The sequence below is a fragment of the Cygnus olor genome, chromosome 10, assembly GCF_009769625.2.
Source record: "Cygnus olor isolate bCygOlo1 chromosome 10, bCygOlo1.pri.v2, whole genome shotgun sequence".
In the NCBI taxonomy this organism is placed as follows: domain Eukaryota; kingdom Metazoa; phylum Chordata; class Aves; order Anseriformes; family Anatidae; genus Cygnus; species Cygnus olor.
In genome coordinates, this window is record NC_049178.1 from 247,615 (window position 1) to 265,031 (window position 17,417).

At 39.5% G+C, this 17,417-nt stretch overlaps 1 protein-coding gene across 6 annotated transcripts in view; it reads left to right on the forward strand.

Moving 5' to 3' along the window:
- The window catches only part of ARHGEF3 (Rho guanine nucleotide exchange factor 3), a 125,561-nt gene that overhangs the window by 94,296 nt on the left and 13,848 nt on the right, over nucleotides 1-17,417 (forward strand). For 5 of the 6 annotated variants that reach the window (XM_040569021.1, XM_040569022.1, XM_040569023.1 and 2 more), the window contains one exon: nucleotides 14,663-14,770. In XM_040569021.1, coding sequence (XP_040424955.1) covers nucleotides 14,663-14,770 — 108 coding nt within the window. Of the gene's footprint in view, nucleotides 1-32; nucleotides 775-14,662; nucleotides 14,771-17,417 lie in introns of those variants that run through there. The other variant, XM_040569027.1, reaches the window with a different exon arrangement.

A 17,417-nucleotide genomic window follows, 5' to 3' on the forward strand; every position in this document is an offset into this window, starting at 1 on the left:
CAGCATAGCATGATGCAGCACTCCCTCTCTGGTGGGCTGGAGCACTTGTATACAGGATGCAGATGCCACTGACATCCATAGGAATGGGAATGGTGTTTGGGCCTTGGCTGCTGTGCTCTTTGGGACTGCTGGTGATGGATGGCCATGAAATCCTGCATTTGCCAGGTGCTTAGACAGCCCGACAGCCCAACCAAAAGGCAATAACTGAACGGTGTTGACCCTCTGAGAAGCAAGCATAAAGGCGGGGTGAAATTCTCCACTTGTGGTACGCGTTGAGAAGGGCTGCGTGGGAACCTAACTTCCACAGCGGGCCGAGGCGGGCAGACGAGTCCCCTCGCGGCCAGCCCCCGCTCCCCGCCTTTCCGCTGAGGCGGCGGCGTCGACACCGCCCCGCGGGGCGGGCCTGCTGCGGGGCTGCGCTGTGAGGCCGCTTCCAGCCTCCTCCGGCTGCCTCCAGCCTACTGACGACGCCTCCGGCCGTTCCCTACCCGCAGCCCCGCACTCCCCGGCGGCCCCTCGGAGCGCGGGGCGGACGCAGGCCTTGCGCTTGGAGCCCCCGGCGGGACGCTGCTGCTGCTGCTGCCGGGCGCCCGGGAGGCTCGGCTCGGCTCCGTCCTCACGGCTCGCTCTCGGAGCGGATCAGCTGTGACACCCGAAACTGACGCTCTCGCCGCCGCGATGGTGGCCAAGGATTACCCTTTTTACCTTACGGTCAAGAGGGCGAATTGTGCCTTGGACGTGCAGGCAGCGAGCGGACCAGCTAAAGAGACGGAGGTAGCTCAGTTACGGGTGGCGGGTCACAACTTTGTTCCTTTGTAGCTCTGTGGTGCTCGGGGAGAAGTGATGCGCTTGGAAAAGGGGCTTCTGGGCATAGATCCCTGGTCTGTTTGGGCATCCCGTAGTGCTTTCCTTGGTGATGAACTTCTTTTTGGAATAAAGGAACGAGGAATCTTGTCATCTGGCGTTTTAAGGAATTAATCTTTGAAGTGGTTAATGAAACGTCTGTTTTAGATATGTAGTTTAATGTCATTTATATTTATTTTATTCTAGTTCTAAGCATTACTTACTAATCGTTAAACTGATGCAGGAGCCAGTTAAGTGCTTTGCTGACAGTGGAGGCAGTCTGGAAGACGGTGCCTTGAAGCTCCATGTCACTCTCTTGTCCTCATCAGTGCTAAAACAAGAAATTAATGTGATAGCGCAGTTAACTGAAAGCTGCTAGGTCAGCAGATTGACTACTGTCTTTCTTAAAATGGATGAAATCTTTTAATGTGACATTAAGGAATAAGATTTTTAACCAAAACTCAACTTACTCGTTTGCAAAACTCTTCGTAAATGGTGGAAACTTTCAAGGAGTGGGGTTTGTTAAAGACTTGAATATTTGATACTTTAGGTTAGTGTTTAGTCTGCTCTGTGTAGTTCTGTGGAAAGCAAAGTGACCTCAAGGAGGCTGTTCAGCTGTGCTGGAGAAAAGATTAAGCTTCTTTCTGAAAGTTTTTATCATTTCAAGTGTATAGATTCTTTATTAGTCTTCTTTACTGAGTAACTTGAAGACAAATTACTAAATTGTACGCATTTAATCCAACTACATAAAAGTTTAATTACTTCCAGCAGTTGAAGGTAACATGAGCCAAGTGTCCCTGTTTAAACTAAGGACTAAGAAGAAGATTCTGCCCTCTTGCTTTTTGGTGTACTTGTGCATAAAGGGTTTTAATTACTGCAGTTAACAAACCTGAAATTTTGTCAACTGTGTTTTTGAAAGCTAACATCCTGAATATGTGTGTGTGCTTATACATAAAGCACGTGTTGTTAATCACTGAATAGTTCATTTAAGGGTACTGGTTTTACTGGTAATAACATCTAAGAAATATGCATTTAGTCTTTTAGTGCATGAAGATTTTAATTTTTTGTGTGTGTGAATTAATAGAATTGGCAAATCTGAAGAGTTCAAGCATTATTCTGCTACACTTAGGAAGGGCAGTTTAATTATATTCAAATTTCAAAGAAAAAGTCTCAGTGAAATTGTAGAGCATGAGGAAGTCTCTAATAACGGATGTGATCAATCAGAATTACAGTGCAAACACTGACTTGGATTTATAATCTTTAATTTTGTATCTTATATAATTAAGAAAATTCACCTTGTGCTTTCAGGCTGATTTCTGAGAGTAGGATGGACCGCTATTTCTTCCAAAAAATAAACTTTTAAGCATTCTTCTGTTTGTCTCCATCTGCCACTCAAAAATTTTGGCAAAGGAAGCAGAAAAAACCACACTTTGGGAAAGGCATTGTTAGGATAGACATATGCAGCCTGATTCTTAAAAATCTATCAATATGGGGAAAAATCCCCATTTCTTCTCCAGATCAAATGTTAAGCTGTTTCTCCACCCTTTAGTAATTAAAACAAAGCTATTGAGCTCCTTCTACCACGATTTTGTGTTACTACACCAGAAAGCTAGTTTGCTGTGTGTGGGTTCTGAACTTTTGGCTTGGTGAACCTTTTGAAAACTATTTTAATTATTGATATGGGAAGTTGCTTGATTTACTTACCTAATGTGCATAGATTTTGTCATATGTGGAACAGAACAGATTTTCTGGTGTGTGGCTGTTGTTTTTTGCTTTTAAGCCAAAATTTGTGATTATTAAATATTTCCTCTGAAATTCATCAAAAACCTTGAGTATATACTTAATTTAACCCCACTGATTTCAACTGAGACTAGCAAAAAATGTGTATCCTTATCAGTACTGTTGAAATTTCCCCATGTTTCAGGTGGAAGTCTTTGGGTAGCCAGCTGAAGCTTACTGACAATAGATTATTTTTTCCTTATTCTCTGACTTCAAGTGCAGAGCAGCAGTAGAAAACCACTGCTGTTTCTGAGGAACAAGTCAGTGGCACAAAAGAGAACAGAGGTTTCCTGCTTACGGTTCGTTCTGTAAGCCACACTTGAACTTCTTCAGCATAAATCTGGTAGAAGTAGCACAGTCACGAAACAATGACTAATAAAATGTCCAAAATGTATGTGAATAGTTCAGACCTGGAACATGAGAAAAGGTACCTATGGTCAAAGTACAACTGTCACAGTTCTTTCTAAATACAATTTAAGGGTAGCAAAACACTGCAGTGTCTGAAGAATGAATTAATATAGGACATAGTGCAAGGCCTTTGCCTACATCATTGCATGCCCCACGTAAAATATTGTAGTACAATTCTAAGTGTAAATGGTACAGAGGTGTTGGGCTCTTTCTGGCTTTTTTGTAAGACAGAAATAGAGATAATCAGCAAAACTGCTTGCTTCAAGGTATTAAACAAACGCCCAAACACCCACATCCTTTCCTGTAATGTACTAAGTGCTATGCTTCACTTGCTATAGCAAGCTTATCAGCCCCTCTAAAGGAAACTGAAAAAAATGTGTGACTAGAATATATGGAGCTATTTTTAGTCTGACAAGTTTGACGAAAACTGAAGTGTATTTAATAGCATGAGGTATTTAGCAGTACCTATAAGATTGCATGACACACTTAGCCTCCACATCTCCCTCTGAAATAGAAATGTTAGAAGATGAGACTTGCGCACAGCGTGGCACACAAACAACTATTGCTTCCAGGTTAGTGGGATGAAGAACAGAAGGGCTACAGGTAAGCTGCTGTTGTTCGTTGTTAATAGAAGGCCCAAGACAGGTCTTTCCCTCTCTCTCCCTCTCTCTCCTTTTTTTTTTCCTTTTTTTTCCTCTATTTTTTTTAATAGCTGCTGTAAGAGACTCTTTACCATGCTGAATTTTGCAACTATTTTCTTCTGGTACTGGATAATAGAGTACTAATGATTTGGATTATTAAATATACCAACTGTAGTTCAACAAGATGAAATTAGTACCAAGTATATGGTAAAAATGTATAGTTATAACTGTAAAAATACATAGTTATAATTACTGAAGGTTCTAATAGCTATTTCTCTTGCACATGTTAATATGACAAAGTTTCTTTATGCAGACACAACCCAAAGAGGTCTGTGATGTAGGTATGTTGTGAACATAGGAAGCATGAGTAGAGCCTGCTTTGCAATCTTCCCTTGATGCTCTGGGAAGCTTATTTTATCATGTTCCATGAAAGAGGTTTAAGTGACTATAGCTGATTATTCCATTTCTGTTTGGGTCTGCCTAAAGAAGTGGGAGCAGAGATGACCCACTAAGGCTAAAAGATTCACAGACTAGAAAATCTAGCATTAAGTGCTTAAATTCCCACTTAGTCCTTGATCAGAGATGTAAGATCTTCTGGAAGGCTGACTTTTGGTTCTTCAATGAAAATGCAAATCAGTAGAAATATATTCCTGTGCTCTACACTGTCAAATGCAATGATTACTACTTTATCAATAGTTTTATCGTCCATATAAAAATAATTAGTAATAGTTAAAAATCATTAGCTATAGTTTTTAACAGCTGACTCTGTGACCCAAGGATTTAACTGCACAGAAACAGACTTGGTATGCTGATGTTGACCAAAAGGATTAATTATTACAGGTAATTTTGATTAAGAGCATCATAAGATCCGAGGCATTTTTTACAAAGGTTAACTTCCTGTAATTAAATTATACTTTTTGTTTTAATAAGCAAGTGCAAATACAAATCAATTTATCTGTCTTTGGTTAAAAAATAATAGGAAAAACAAAGTAAAAAAAAAAAAAAGAAAAAGACCAAAGTGTTAATTTGAAGAGAAGTCTGTTGTGACCATCAGTGTTTGGCATGTTGCATTTCCTTTTTTATCCTTTTTGATCTTAAAAGTCATGTGGTATTTGCCTCGGTAAACAACAAAACCTTTTACTTAGCAAAGGTAAACAAAATGAACAAAGCAAAGTGCCTGGTCCTGGGATCGCTGTAGAAGTTAGTGTATCTCATGAATTAATCCTCTTTTATGTATTTAGGTATTTTAAATCTGTAGTAGTATTCTATTTTACTGTTTTTTACTGTTTCCATTTAACCTTTCTTGATCACAAGAAATCCAGCTATAGAAGTTGGGAGAAGTCTTTGAGATACTGAACTTTTCCTTCTCAAAATTCTTAAGCTCACCTTTTTTTATATGTAAAAATGTTTACGCAGTTAACATACTTCTTTAAGTTCTGGAAAAAAATAGTTGTTGTGAAACACTATGTTTGTTTGGAATTGTGTAGTTTATGAATGGAAAGATCAGTCTGGTTAAGATGAAATTTAACGTCCCCAATAGGGCCATGAAAGTTTTTGAGCATCTTTAGCAACATCAAAGTCAATGGGGCTTGTGGTTAAGGACAGAAAAAGTGCAGCTCTAGGGAAGCAGAGGAAGTTAAGAGCTGTTCAAGATGTACTTTCAGTATTTTGACAAGGAGCTCCCTCAAAAATGCCCTCCTTAACTCATAATAAATCTCATATCCCTTGAGGCTTGTCTGTATTTAGCAAATGGACTTCCATGATTGGAATTAATTTTCTCATTTAAACACAAATGTTTTTCATAACCACAAACAAGGGGAGGAGACAGCTGTGCTTAGCTATACAAGTGCTGCTAAATATCCTTGCTAGAAAATACTCTTCATTCTTCAAGCTCCAGGTGTAAGAATTGCACAGTTTTGTGTCAATAGAAAGGAGCAGATGGAGATTCAGGAGTAAAATGAGGTAGGTGTTTCTCAGATGTTTAACAACTGAGTATTTTGCAGTATTTTTAGCCATTCCAAAAGTGTTTTCTTCCTTACGCTTTTTAAATTTTCCACTCCATGCCCTCTTCCCCCTCAAAAAACACACAAACAAAACAAAACAAACCCAAGAAACTAAGCAAACAAATTGACTTGAAGTCCCGGGAACAAAGACATGAATTCCTCAGGGCAAGGATGTTTTCCTGCCTCTCTGTGCAGGATCTAACATAATGCCTAGGCTTAGGCTGTAAAAACTACCACAATGGCACAGGATTCCTGTGTGTCTCCAGGACGTTCTGGTTCATCCAGTGTCTGCTTACGTCTCCTACACTGCAGAAATGGTAGCCTTAGGAATTAGGGCCATTTGCAACCCGTCTTTTGGTGTTTCCTAGTATCCTCAATATACTGCTGTCCAGGAGAAGCTCTAGGCTGCCTTGGGCTCAGGACCGTGTTTAACTCAGGCAGGGGAGTGCAGGAAGGGTAAACCCAATCTGCTGAGTGGCATTTTGCAGCAAGCACCTTGCTGGTTTGCTGCCATGCAGGAACCTACCGTGCCATGTCTGCTCGTTCATTGGCAGCCCAGCTTCAGATCCAGTTTCTTCCAGCAGGGAAAAGGTCTAGGGTAGTCTGCACAAGCAGCTTTAAATGAGAGGAAATTCAGAATTTAATCAACTCTATGCTAGTTGTCTGGGTTTTTCGGCATTTCTGTTACTTGTGTTAATTCACCTCAGTGTGAGGTTTTTCTGTCAATTTGCCGTCATTTCCTAACTGCTGGTAGACATTGATTTCTGGATATTGCAGACAAATGAATTATCAGTCAAGAGAGCTGGACACAACTTGTCCCTGTGCTGCTGGCGCCGCAGTGCTTCTGTCTGGCATATGGCAGAGGCAGTGAGGTGGTGCCGGCTGGGGGCAGCCTGTTCGCGGGACTGCGCCGATGTCCGATGAAGCACGTGGTGCCATACCCTGATGCACATTTCAGCTCGCTTTCTTCAACTGAGAGTGCTTTACCACTTCTCTGCATGGCTTTTCCTTCTACCCCAAGTATCATTTCATGACCTCTTCTTTATAACACTGATGAAAACAAAACGTCTCTGGATTTTGCTTTATTTGATGGCTGCTTTTGTGGAGACCAGCCGAGGAGGAATAACAAACCTTTTCCTGCTCCCATCAGAGAGTGCAGGTGGTGGAGCCTTGTGGATTTGGAAGAAACATTAGAAGTTTTACCACTGATATACAAGATTTATTGGCAGATCAAGTTGCAGATATGTATCATTTACTTAACTTGCTTAATAACCTTTTGTGATGCTGGTGTTGTACTAGTGTGATGCCTTTCCCAGGTTTTAGGATGGTTTTTTGTGGGTGATTATAGCTCAGCGTTGCACAAAGGTAGCTGTACTTAGAGCTACTGGAGAGTTGCCTGCTTCGTTATTCTTGACCACACTAATTTTTGGAGAGTTGTACGTGAACATACATTCACAGCTCTAGAAGCCTGGATGTTTGAGGATTTCCTGACCGGAGTATTTCTAACATACTATTAAATATGAAAGAAAGGCAAATTTTCTGTGGTTTCGTGCATTAAAAAAGATGGTCTCTGTTAGCTTCAATAACCACTGAGAATGTTGTTCTAGTTTTAGATTTGCCTCTCTCTGAACGGACAAAAAGCCCGAATTGCATGGCATGCTTTATTTTTTAGGCTGTTTGCTGTAGTAAGAGGCTGTTGTAATGTGGGTTGCTTTTTCTTTTTTAACCTTTTTGCTCGCATCTTTTTTTTTTTAATCCTGCTGAAGTTTAAATATTGATAACATCCTGTGGAACAGAGCTTGAAAGTGTGTGCGTGGAGGTGTGTTTTTTAAATTAAACTCCAAGTTTTGGGAGCATTTATTAGAACTGTTTAATCTTAGGCCAATTTAACTAGTAGCAGACTAATAAAAATAATAATGTTGGGCTTCCTGCCATGACAAGTGTTGACTTACCCTTATAAAGTTGGCTAAAAACTAATAACCTTTAAGGTATAGAAGTATAGGAGTTTAGCCAGTAATATGAAGTCTGAAACAGAGTGCTTCTGTTTCAGGTTGCTGGCACTGCTTGTGAGTTATGTCTGAAACAAAAGTTACTGGGCTGTTTCACTTTACAGAGTTGTCCAATTATGACACTGTTAACTCCTTTGAGACTAATTTCTAATAAAATGTTTGCAGTAATGAGTGCTCCGAAACATAGAATTAATGCCTTGGATACCTGTCTGTCTAGGTTCACGAATAGAAAGTGTATTAAAAGGCGAAAACATCCCCAGCATATCTTTGGGATAATGTCAAGAAAGGTAGCAAACCCAAGTCAAGGACTCCTGCTGTAAGGAGTTACCTGAGAATTTGTTGGTTCTGGCAGTCCTTGAAGTCCAGTAACATCGGCACTTATAAGCTGTTTTGAATGAGCGTTGCCAATATCAGCTGTTTTTTGGGGGGGTGAAGGGAAGGCTAGTTTGCCTTTGAAGGTAAAAGGAGCAAGTCCTTATGTTCTGAAATGCTGAGTTCCCGTGCAAGGTTTCACTTAGCCCTTGTTTTCTGGGTTGACTTACAAATCTCTGTAGATCCCCTTTGTTGAGTGTATTTGTTTTTAATTACAATCAGAAAAATCAACACAAAGTGATGGCAGCACTGCTGCCCGTGGGCTGAGGACGGAGTATAATGACCCCTGAGGGAAATGTTTTCCCTTGTTTGTCCAATTCAGCAGCAGCTCTCTGACATGCAGACTGTTGTTGAAGTCGCTGATGAGGGATGGGAGAGTCAGGTGGAAAAACAATCATACTAGCAGTGAACATGCATTTGCTTTTACCGTTCGCTGGGAGGAAATCAGGGGCTAGCTGCTCGGGAGCACGGAGTGAAGGAATTTTGGAATGAGGTACTGCAGCAAGTGAAGACCTATTGTATGGCACCTAGACTACTGCTGCGTGCTCTGCATTATGTGTTATCCAGGTCATTGGTTCGGCTGTCCTGCGGAATCAGTAAAGGGAATCTGGGCTACTTCTTTTTGTTGCCTTTCCTTCTGTTTGTTAGAAAATGAAAATCAATCTTGTACTGGAGTCATTTAACCATCAAAGTATAATAATTAAGCTGTGGGTGGCCTTGTTGAATGACAATGTATAGAAAACTAATCGATATTATTAAATATATTTAACTCACTCTGACAGGAAGGCACTTACTGTGAACTTTGGGAAAATTCCATTCTTTACATGTGCTGCTGAAAGAGTCACTTACTTTGTGGACGAAGAGCATGAGAAATGCTAGTTTCTTCCCCTGAATTCCCCCTCTAAAAGCTTTTCCTGTCTTTGCAGTGGGTTAGGATACAACACAGCCAGTTGTTATGTGCTGGTTTCACTGATTAAGAAACAATAACATCAGCTTTATAAACATGAACAACTATAAATAGCTGTCAGTACATTGCAACTGATGTAAGTACCTAATTGTTCAAAGGATCTTGTGTTTTAACATGCTACTGTGGATATTGAATGTTTAACCTGCCCCTCTAACAGGTGGTGTATGCAAAGCCTGGGACTTTGCAGTGATAAGCTGTGTGTTAGAGCCAGAAGTAATGATACAAAAGTTCTTTCTTTGCTAAGATGATGTTGTTTTGAAATTACCACGTTACAGTTTTAGAAAGCACTTCATTCAGCTACACGTGGAAAAAAGAAATTGTACTGAGGAGGGAGTTGGCAGAAGTTACTCAGAAAAATACGGCTTCCTGGTAGCACTGTACCTGCAAGTCCTTGCTGTACACATCTCCCAGCTGTCCAGCAGCAGAATACTAAGCTTTGGAGAGCTGTACCTTAAAAGATACAGCTTCTCTTTCTTATTCAGCAGTCTAAACTATTAGGTTAGAGCTTAATATGTAGAAAATACCACAAGTACAAGTGTACATAAGGGTTCAACAGAGTGACCTACAGAATAAATGACAATGAAGAAGCAATCTACGGTAGTGTCCTTCATGCCACATTAGGAGAATGGTGAGGCATGGCATCTTTGAAACTTCTTATCTGATATTTTCCTGCCTTAAATATTTGGTAATTGATTGTGCTGTTTTGACTACTCTAATCTTTCTTCCTGGGAATTCCAAAGAAAAGTATAGGATAAAAATGTACTCTTTCAGAAGTACAGGGTAGTTGTTTGAAATGTCCACTTCATGGTTTCCAGAACCATCCAGATCTTGTACACAGATTTGCTTCTTTCTGTTTGTTCAGTTTCAAGAGTTTCAAGGGTGCATATATATGTGGTATTTCCAGTTCTAATTCTTTGCTTTCTGAATTCCAGTATTCACATTACCAAAGTCATCTTGAGTTCAAATATACAGCTCCCTCCAAAAGCCAGCTGCTCTTTGTTCTAGCTTAGTCAGGTATTAATTTGACTTCACTTGGACTGTGCAGCCTTTGAAGTTTCTGCACTCATGTTTCCCTCAGCTTTATTTAGCCTTATATCAAATTTAAAGTACTGTCAGATTAACATTACTTGTTCACATATACCAGCTCCACATTTTGAAAACCTTGCCAAACTGTAGTCTGGATCTTTTGTTTTCCAACTTCCCATATTGTTTGAGCAAGCCTTCGTGACTCTGACAATGCAGTCTAACATTTAGTTCAGAACTCTGAAGTGTTTTTTTTTTTTTTTTTTTTAATATCAATAATGACTTCAAAAGGTCAAACAAAGAATTCTAACTGCTGAATTTTTTGTCCTGACTTGGCCCAGTTCCCAGTCTGGACAGGTAATAGTTGTTGCAAACGGATCCAGCTGCTAAATCCCATCTGCTTCTAGATTCCCTGGACTGGGAGGGCGAGCAGGAGGGAAAGACAAGTGATGACTGGGTAGCTCCGAGTCTTTTGAGCACACTCAGAGATACTGGCCTGGAACCTAATGTTCATTCTTCTTGGATAGTATGTCCTTTCTGCAGCCTCTCCATGCTGGTTAGACACAGGAATCGCACAATTCTGAGTTCCTGTGTGCTTAGATTCGTGTCCCCAAATATTTTATGATTGTAGGACCACTCCCCAGTTAACTAGAAAACCAGAGGTTTTCATAGACAATATAGTAGTAAAATAACGACCACATGTACAAAGAATTCCTAACCACAAGCATCTTTTTTTTTTAATTATTATTTAAAAAAAAAAAAAAGGAAAGAGAAAAATAGGAACAACTGAAGTGGTTTGGGAAGCAGCATCTGGAATGCAACCCCGTGGTCTTATTGGACTGATGTGCAAGTGCAGACACTGGTCAGTATCTCTGGGTAAAGCAGAACAGTTCATACACTATGTTTCCCATTTCATCTGTTGGTTGTGAAGAACAGAGACCTTGATTAGGAAAACAACTGTGTGTTCAAAACTCACTTTTTCATACACTAGGCTGCGGAATTTTTCCCTGCCCAGATTATTGGCATCAGTAGTTCATCATCTCTGTGTCACTGGTTTGGAGAGGCCACGCAGATAGCCTGAGAGTAATTTAAAGGGAGGGAGAGGTAGAGATGAAATGAACGTAGACCATGCAACAGGAAAAGTGTGACCCTGGCAAGGGTGTCTAAGAGTTTGAGTGTTACTATCCTACAGTTTTAGAATTGCTCCAGTAGTGTTATTTTTTCATTGCACAATGAAAATTGTTATTTTTTCATTGCACCTTTCCTATACGAGCTTTATTATTCCACAGCGGAAGGGGTGACTCAGTGTTGATTGTTGTTGTGGTTAGATATTTCTGAGGGAGGGGACACCTGGAAGGTTTGGTGAGTTTTTACTTCCAGCCGGGTGTCGTAGCCTACCAGACCATTTATAATGTGGAGTGAAAGTCACACATTAGTAGAAAGCTTTCTGCATAATGAAGAACTTCTGCTTAACAAGATATACTTTCAGACCTGATTGGCAGTGTGAAGTCTTAGACTTCTGAAATTATTGAGTCATTATTTTAAATAATCATATTAGAACCCTGTAATAATGCTGATCTCTCATAATTGAAACATCCAATTCCTAATTGGTACTACATATTTTAGCTCTTTTGAATTCTGATCAAATTTTTCTGTGTGAGATCAGCACATGATACCCAACACGAGGAAGACAAAAGGGGATGCTGACAGAAGAGGTAGGACCTTTGCAGACAGACCTTCACACAACCGTTTAGCAGGCTTTCCTTTTGGCTGCTGGGAGAGGTGCTGACCTCTGGCGGCGTACAGCAAGGGGCTGTAGAAGAGCTTACTGTTTTTCAACAGTGGCTGAAACTCTGTTTGGAGTTTCTTCTCTTTAACATCAACTTTCGTACCCAGTATGGTTTAGCAGCACAAACTTTAGTAAAGAAAATTATACTGCCCAAGTAACTTTCACCTTGAAATGGATGGGGGAGTTTTAAAGGAGGGGCTGTATCATGTTCCCCTGGAAGTGTAGGCATTGCTGGCTAGGAGACAGTGCAGGTTTCAGACAGTCTTTGGACTGTCTGACGTGAAGAAGGAGGAATCAGAGATTTTTTTTCCCCGCTTCCTCTCGCTCTCCAGGAGAAGGAAGGTGGTTTTCCCTCCTTTTTACTCAAAGTAAGGTTATGTGATGCTTTGCATCAGTTTTCGCAGCTGCCTGACGTTTATGTGCCCCACATGGCAGAGCAAATTAGGTCCCAGCCTGAGCTCATAGCCAGCAGGCGAAGTGTAGTGATTAATAAACTTTAGCTGCTGTTGTGCACACAGATGTGGAAATATTCACATACGAGTAGACTGGCTTGTCTTCTTGTACTTAAACACTGCTCAGGAAGATACATTCAAAGTTTTTGCATCACTCCAATGGTGCTGCAGAAATGCAGTGAAGAACAGTTTTACTTATTTTGTCAGCTCATTTGCTGGCAGTAGATTCCAAAGAAAATTATTCAAGGGTTTCTGGGCTTAGTTTGGTTAAATTTAAGACTGAAAGACTGTGCAATCACAATGTGTGTGTAAAAGGTCTGTTGGACTATGGGAAGCATTTAACTTCCAAGCAGGATATGGATATCTGTGATGTAGTAAAGATCAAACATTTTTTTTTCCCCATCAGTTTTGTCTTTGGACCAAAGAAGATACACTTAGCAGCAAAGCTATAGCATTACAGAAGGCATATAGCAGAAAAGGAGGAGAAATCTTTTCTCTTAATCCTAACCCCCCTCTGTCTTCTTTAATGTCCATATATGCTTGATTTCGAGATTTTGCTTTAGGGATGTGATATTTATGCCTAGGCAAGTCCTTGACTCAGTGTAAGTACTGTTGAGCAACAACTGAAACAGTGTGTTACCAAAATTATTCTCATCCGAAATCAAAACACAGCACCATGCCAGCCACTAGAAAGAAAATTAACTCTGTCCCAGCTGAAAGCAGGGCAGCGTCCTTTCACTGCAGTGCAGCACAAGTGATATCAGGCAGGCTCTGCCATGGGATATTATTTGTGCTGCAGGATTGGCATTCTGAGTAATCACAGGAAACAACTGCTGATGGCTGAGCCACCAGTTAGAGGAGAATTACAGTGGAATCTCAAAGACTTTTTATTTTTATTTTTTCAGGAGCAGGGAGGTGTGTAGATCAGCATGCCGGTGGTGCTGCAGTGACGTAAAAACAACTCCAACAGAAACCTGTGTCAAAGATGTGACTGCTGAAAAGGAAGGAATAGGAATAGCAGTGCAGCGGTGAAGATAAAGAAGTAGATCGATTTAGGTTGCTAAAATGCTTTAGTACTGGGTTTCATGAGTGGAGGAATACGTTATTTTTGCTAGAGGGTTTAACATTTTGTCCCTCGTTTCAGCATTTACAGATTTCTGGGTTTGCCTGCTGAGAAGTAAATTAAATATGTAGCTGCTTCTCACCTTTCCTCTGTTGCTGTGCTAATGGAAGAGACTTTTTCTTGCCAGTAATACAGATGATGATCATTGCTGCATTTTTTTTCTCCTTCTAACGGGAAAGATGATAAATCTGCATTATTTCCAGAAGGATTTGGCTCTCTGAACAAAAGGCTAATAGGCATGCTTCATTTTCCTAAAGATATGTCTAGGAAATTGGAGGCATAGGAAACCTACACAAACTCCATAACCATGGCTGAAAAAGAAAGATGAACTGCTTTAGGATATCCTTGAAATATGATGTTGGATGGGTTTTTTAATGTCACTTGGAAGGTTTGCCTCTTTTTCTGTCAAAAGTTGCCTTTTGCATGTGCTGTTCAAGATCCATTAAATGTCAGATGGAGGTTAGAAAGCCAAGGGTAACTGTTTTGTTTTTATGCTTTTACAACACTTTCTTGTATTATCATTTCTGTTTACTTTTTTTAAAATCTGCAGGACAGTTGTCGTATTACATTGATGTGGTTATATATTACTTAAACAGGGCATAAGAGCTGTTAAAAGTATATATGAAAAGAAAAATATTTAGTTGAATGCTTTATGGTAGATTTTTGTTTATTTTTTCTATTTTATGCAAAAAAAAGTATGTAAACATTATTTGCCTGTATGTGGAGGTATTTCTATATGAACATGCACTCACCGGACACTTTAAGTTAGAAATTGGTCTGAATTATATTTTCTAGAGTGAAATACTTTTCACTGAATAAAATCACATGCTGACAGTGCCAGAAGGCAAAGAAACAAACTGAATTGGTTTTATTTTAAAGTATTCCTTTCAATGACAACACTGTCATAAGATGCAGTAGCTGCAGAGCACTGCTGAAGATGTCTGTCTTCTTTTAAGAATAAGTTAATGTAATAACATATTTTTGTCTCTTCACCCTTCTCCCTCCCCTGCCACCAGCCATGCCAACTTCTCCATGATGATATATTTCAACTGTTTCCAGGATCTCTATGTACCAGCCAAGAGTAATCTGTCATTGTCAGCTTTTAAAACTGCTTTTGTTTATATACTACTCTTAATTATATACCAGGTTTACAAACGTCTATTTTATAAATGCTTCCTTATGAGAACCAGTGAAACTGCCAGCAGTATTTAACTGATTATGCTCACATTTCCCCCATTTTTCCCCCCTTACAGGAGCCCAGTAACAAGCGGGTCAAGCCTCTTTCCAGAGTTACATCGCTAGCAAGTCTCATCCCTCCTGTAAGGGCCACTCCATTGAAGCGGTTCAGCCAGACACTTCAGGTAATAACAGTAGATGCATTGCTGCATTAAACTGCGTTTCTAAAAGAGGAAAACACAGACACACACAATTTCTTCTAGGGTTAGTACAGGAATGGGAAGTCCATGTACTTGTGTGCATTTGAGTGCACACACCATTGGAATGTGACAAACAGGTTTAAGCAATTTATGACTATAAAGTCACTCAATCTAAAAACTCAGAACTCTTACTTCAAAAACAACGTATCTGTCCAGATAATGGATGTTTTTTAATTACTCGGAAAACTATTACCCCTGTAGCATATAGAAGTTTCTATATTAAAGTATTACAGTTGCTTTCTAAATTTAATGAAGAACAGAGTTTTCCATGATGCTTCCTGTTAATTTTGATGGGTTTCTTTGAAAACATTATTTTTGGTATAGCTAGTCATACAGGACTGCTAAATTTCCTTCTGTGTAGTGAATTTTGAACTTCCCTAGACAAAAGAGGTAGCGAACAATTGGGGAAAAAAAAGTCATTTTCCAAAGCTGCTGATAAAAATTATTCAAGGGCAAGCATATTTTAAATGCAATTTAGAAACTAAATCATTTTGTAGTTGCAGTTTCCATACAATAGATTAAGTGCATGATATCTAACATAGTTAGAGACAAATGTTACTTGAATTTATGAAGTATTTGCGCCTTCAGACCTGGATACTTCAAACGTTTGGGTGGTCAACTCCTGATGATTATCATGAGTGAGAAACAGTTGGGAACTGAAATACTGCTATGGGTCTGGCCTAGAAAACTTTGGAAAATAGCACTGTTTCCTCTTTAAAATAGTTTATGTAAGAAAGCATGTGTGCAATCTAAAGAAAATTACTTAAAAATGCTAATTTCTTCAAAGAGGGGAAATATAAAAATATCTTGAATGTATTAAAACTGTTACCTAATAAAAAGTAGCTTAGAGCATTATTGAAATTATCTGTTAAATAAAAAGATATGGGGAAAGAAACCAAACAATGTTTCTGTAGCAGTAGTATCTCAAAACCAGATATTACAGCACTTCTTTAACATTGGTTTTCCTGTGTTCTATTCCTGCTATTCTGAAAGCACAGACATCTGCATACCATAGCTGCATTTATGGGGTTGGAGGAGAGGCAAAATAGCTGAACTCCCTTCAGTCTGGGCTGGATCTAGAAGGTATATTGTAGTGTGACTAGAGCAGAGATTCCCTGTATTCCCTGGGGTGTATAAATCTCCTCTGCAGTCTGCCTGTAGCGAAAAATTGGCCGGACTCTGAAAGGACTACATCAGTTCCAGTTGTGAGGCGTGTGGAAAGTGAATTAATTTTGGGCTAAACTGCTTCTGAGCATGGCACTCCCCTTTTCGCAGGCTTCCGCAGCTGTTGTCCTCGTTTAAGTACCTGTGCTGTCATTCTGTAGTGAATGGCTGTGAGATGGGGCTTCCCAATACAACATTGTATTTAATAAGGGCTGATTTAGGCTATTGAAACAACCTGTTCTTTCATGCGCATACTCTAGATCCTAGTGAGAGCTACATAAATGTGGTTCGGGGCAAATTTTTACAAAAGTAGTGAGAATGGTGAGTTTGTTACAAGTCCTACTGTTGTGAACATTTCTGCCTTCGTCTGTTCCTGGTGGTTATTAGAATATATTTTAATTAACCGTCTGCCTCTAAGCAGATTAAGCAGTGATGTTGATACCTTCTCCTCTAAGTAACTGTGTTTGAAAGAGCTGCAGTGTGAAATCGACCTGTATTATGTTCTCCAACTCTTTGGTCTGAGTCTATTTCCAGGTGATGAATGCTGCTGAAGTCTCTCAAAACTGCCTTCATGGCTGGCTGTAAATTGACTTTTTGTCTGATTTCTGTCAACAGCAGTAGAACAGGGGGAAAAAAATGGCTGACCTTCTGTACTCAGGTGCCTCAGTGGAAATTAGTTGGAAACGTTGTGGGGAGCATGTAGAGCCCCTGTGTTAATGTTTTGCTTTTATTTTTAACTTTACTGTGTATTGATGGAGCTGTCACTGTGTCTTGTGGAATAGCACAGATTTTTTTTTTTAATTTTATAATACTTGTAAAGGAAAAAGTATTAATTTTTCTCATTGGATGAATTTTCATGTACCTTTATTGTTAAGTTTTTTTCAGACCAAAAAAACCACCAAACATATTTCTTCTTGCATTGCTGTTCTGTGTCTGTAAAATGAGGAAAACTGCTATCACCACCACAAAATCCAAAACCAAACTAATTGTTTCTCTGGGGAGAAAAAAACAAACAAACAAACAAATACAAAGCCAATAAAACATCCATACAAAAAGACCACACCAACAGCATCAGTGAAAAGAATTAGAAAATTCTGAATTTCCTTTATGAAATTTCAAACAAACTTTCTTACATAATTCTTTCTGAATGAAAGTTATGTGCATAATTTTCCTTACTGAACTGGATTTTCTGTGTGCAGGTTGAAGAGAAACACCTCTGTACCTGAGATGTGTAGTGTCTTTTAAGATACTCTTAGCAACTTTCGCTGTTTTGCATATTAATTATAGAGGTATTTGATTTTTGTGTGCCTTATGTTTTCAGCTTTATTACCATTTTGCACATTATTGTCAATGCTTTCCACAAGAATATCAAGTAACAAACCACATAAAGTCTTTACAGACCATTTTT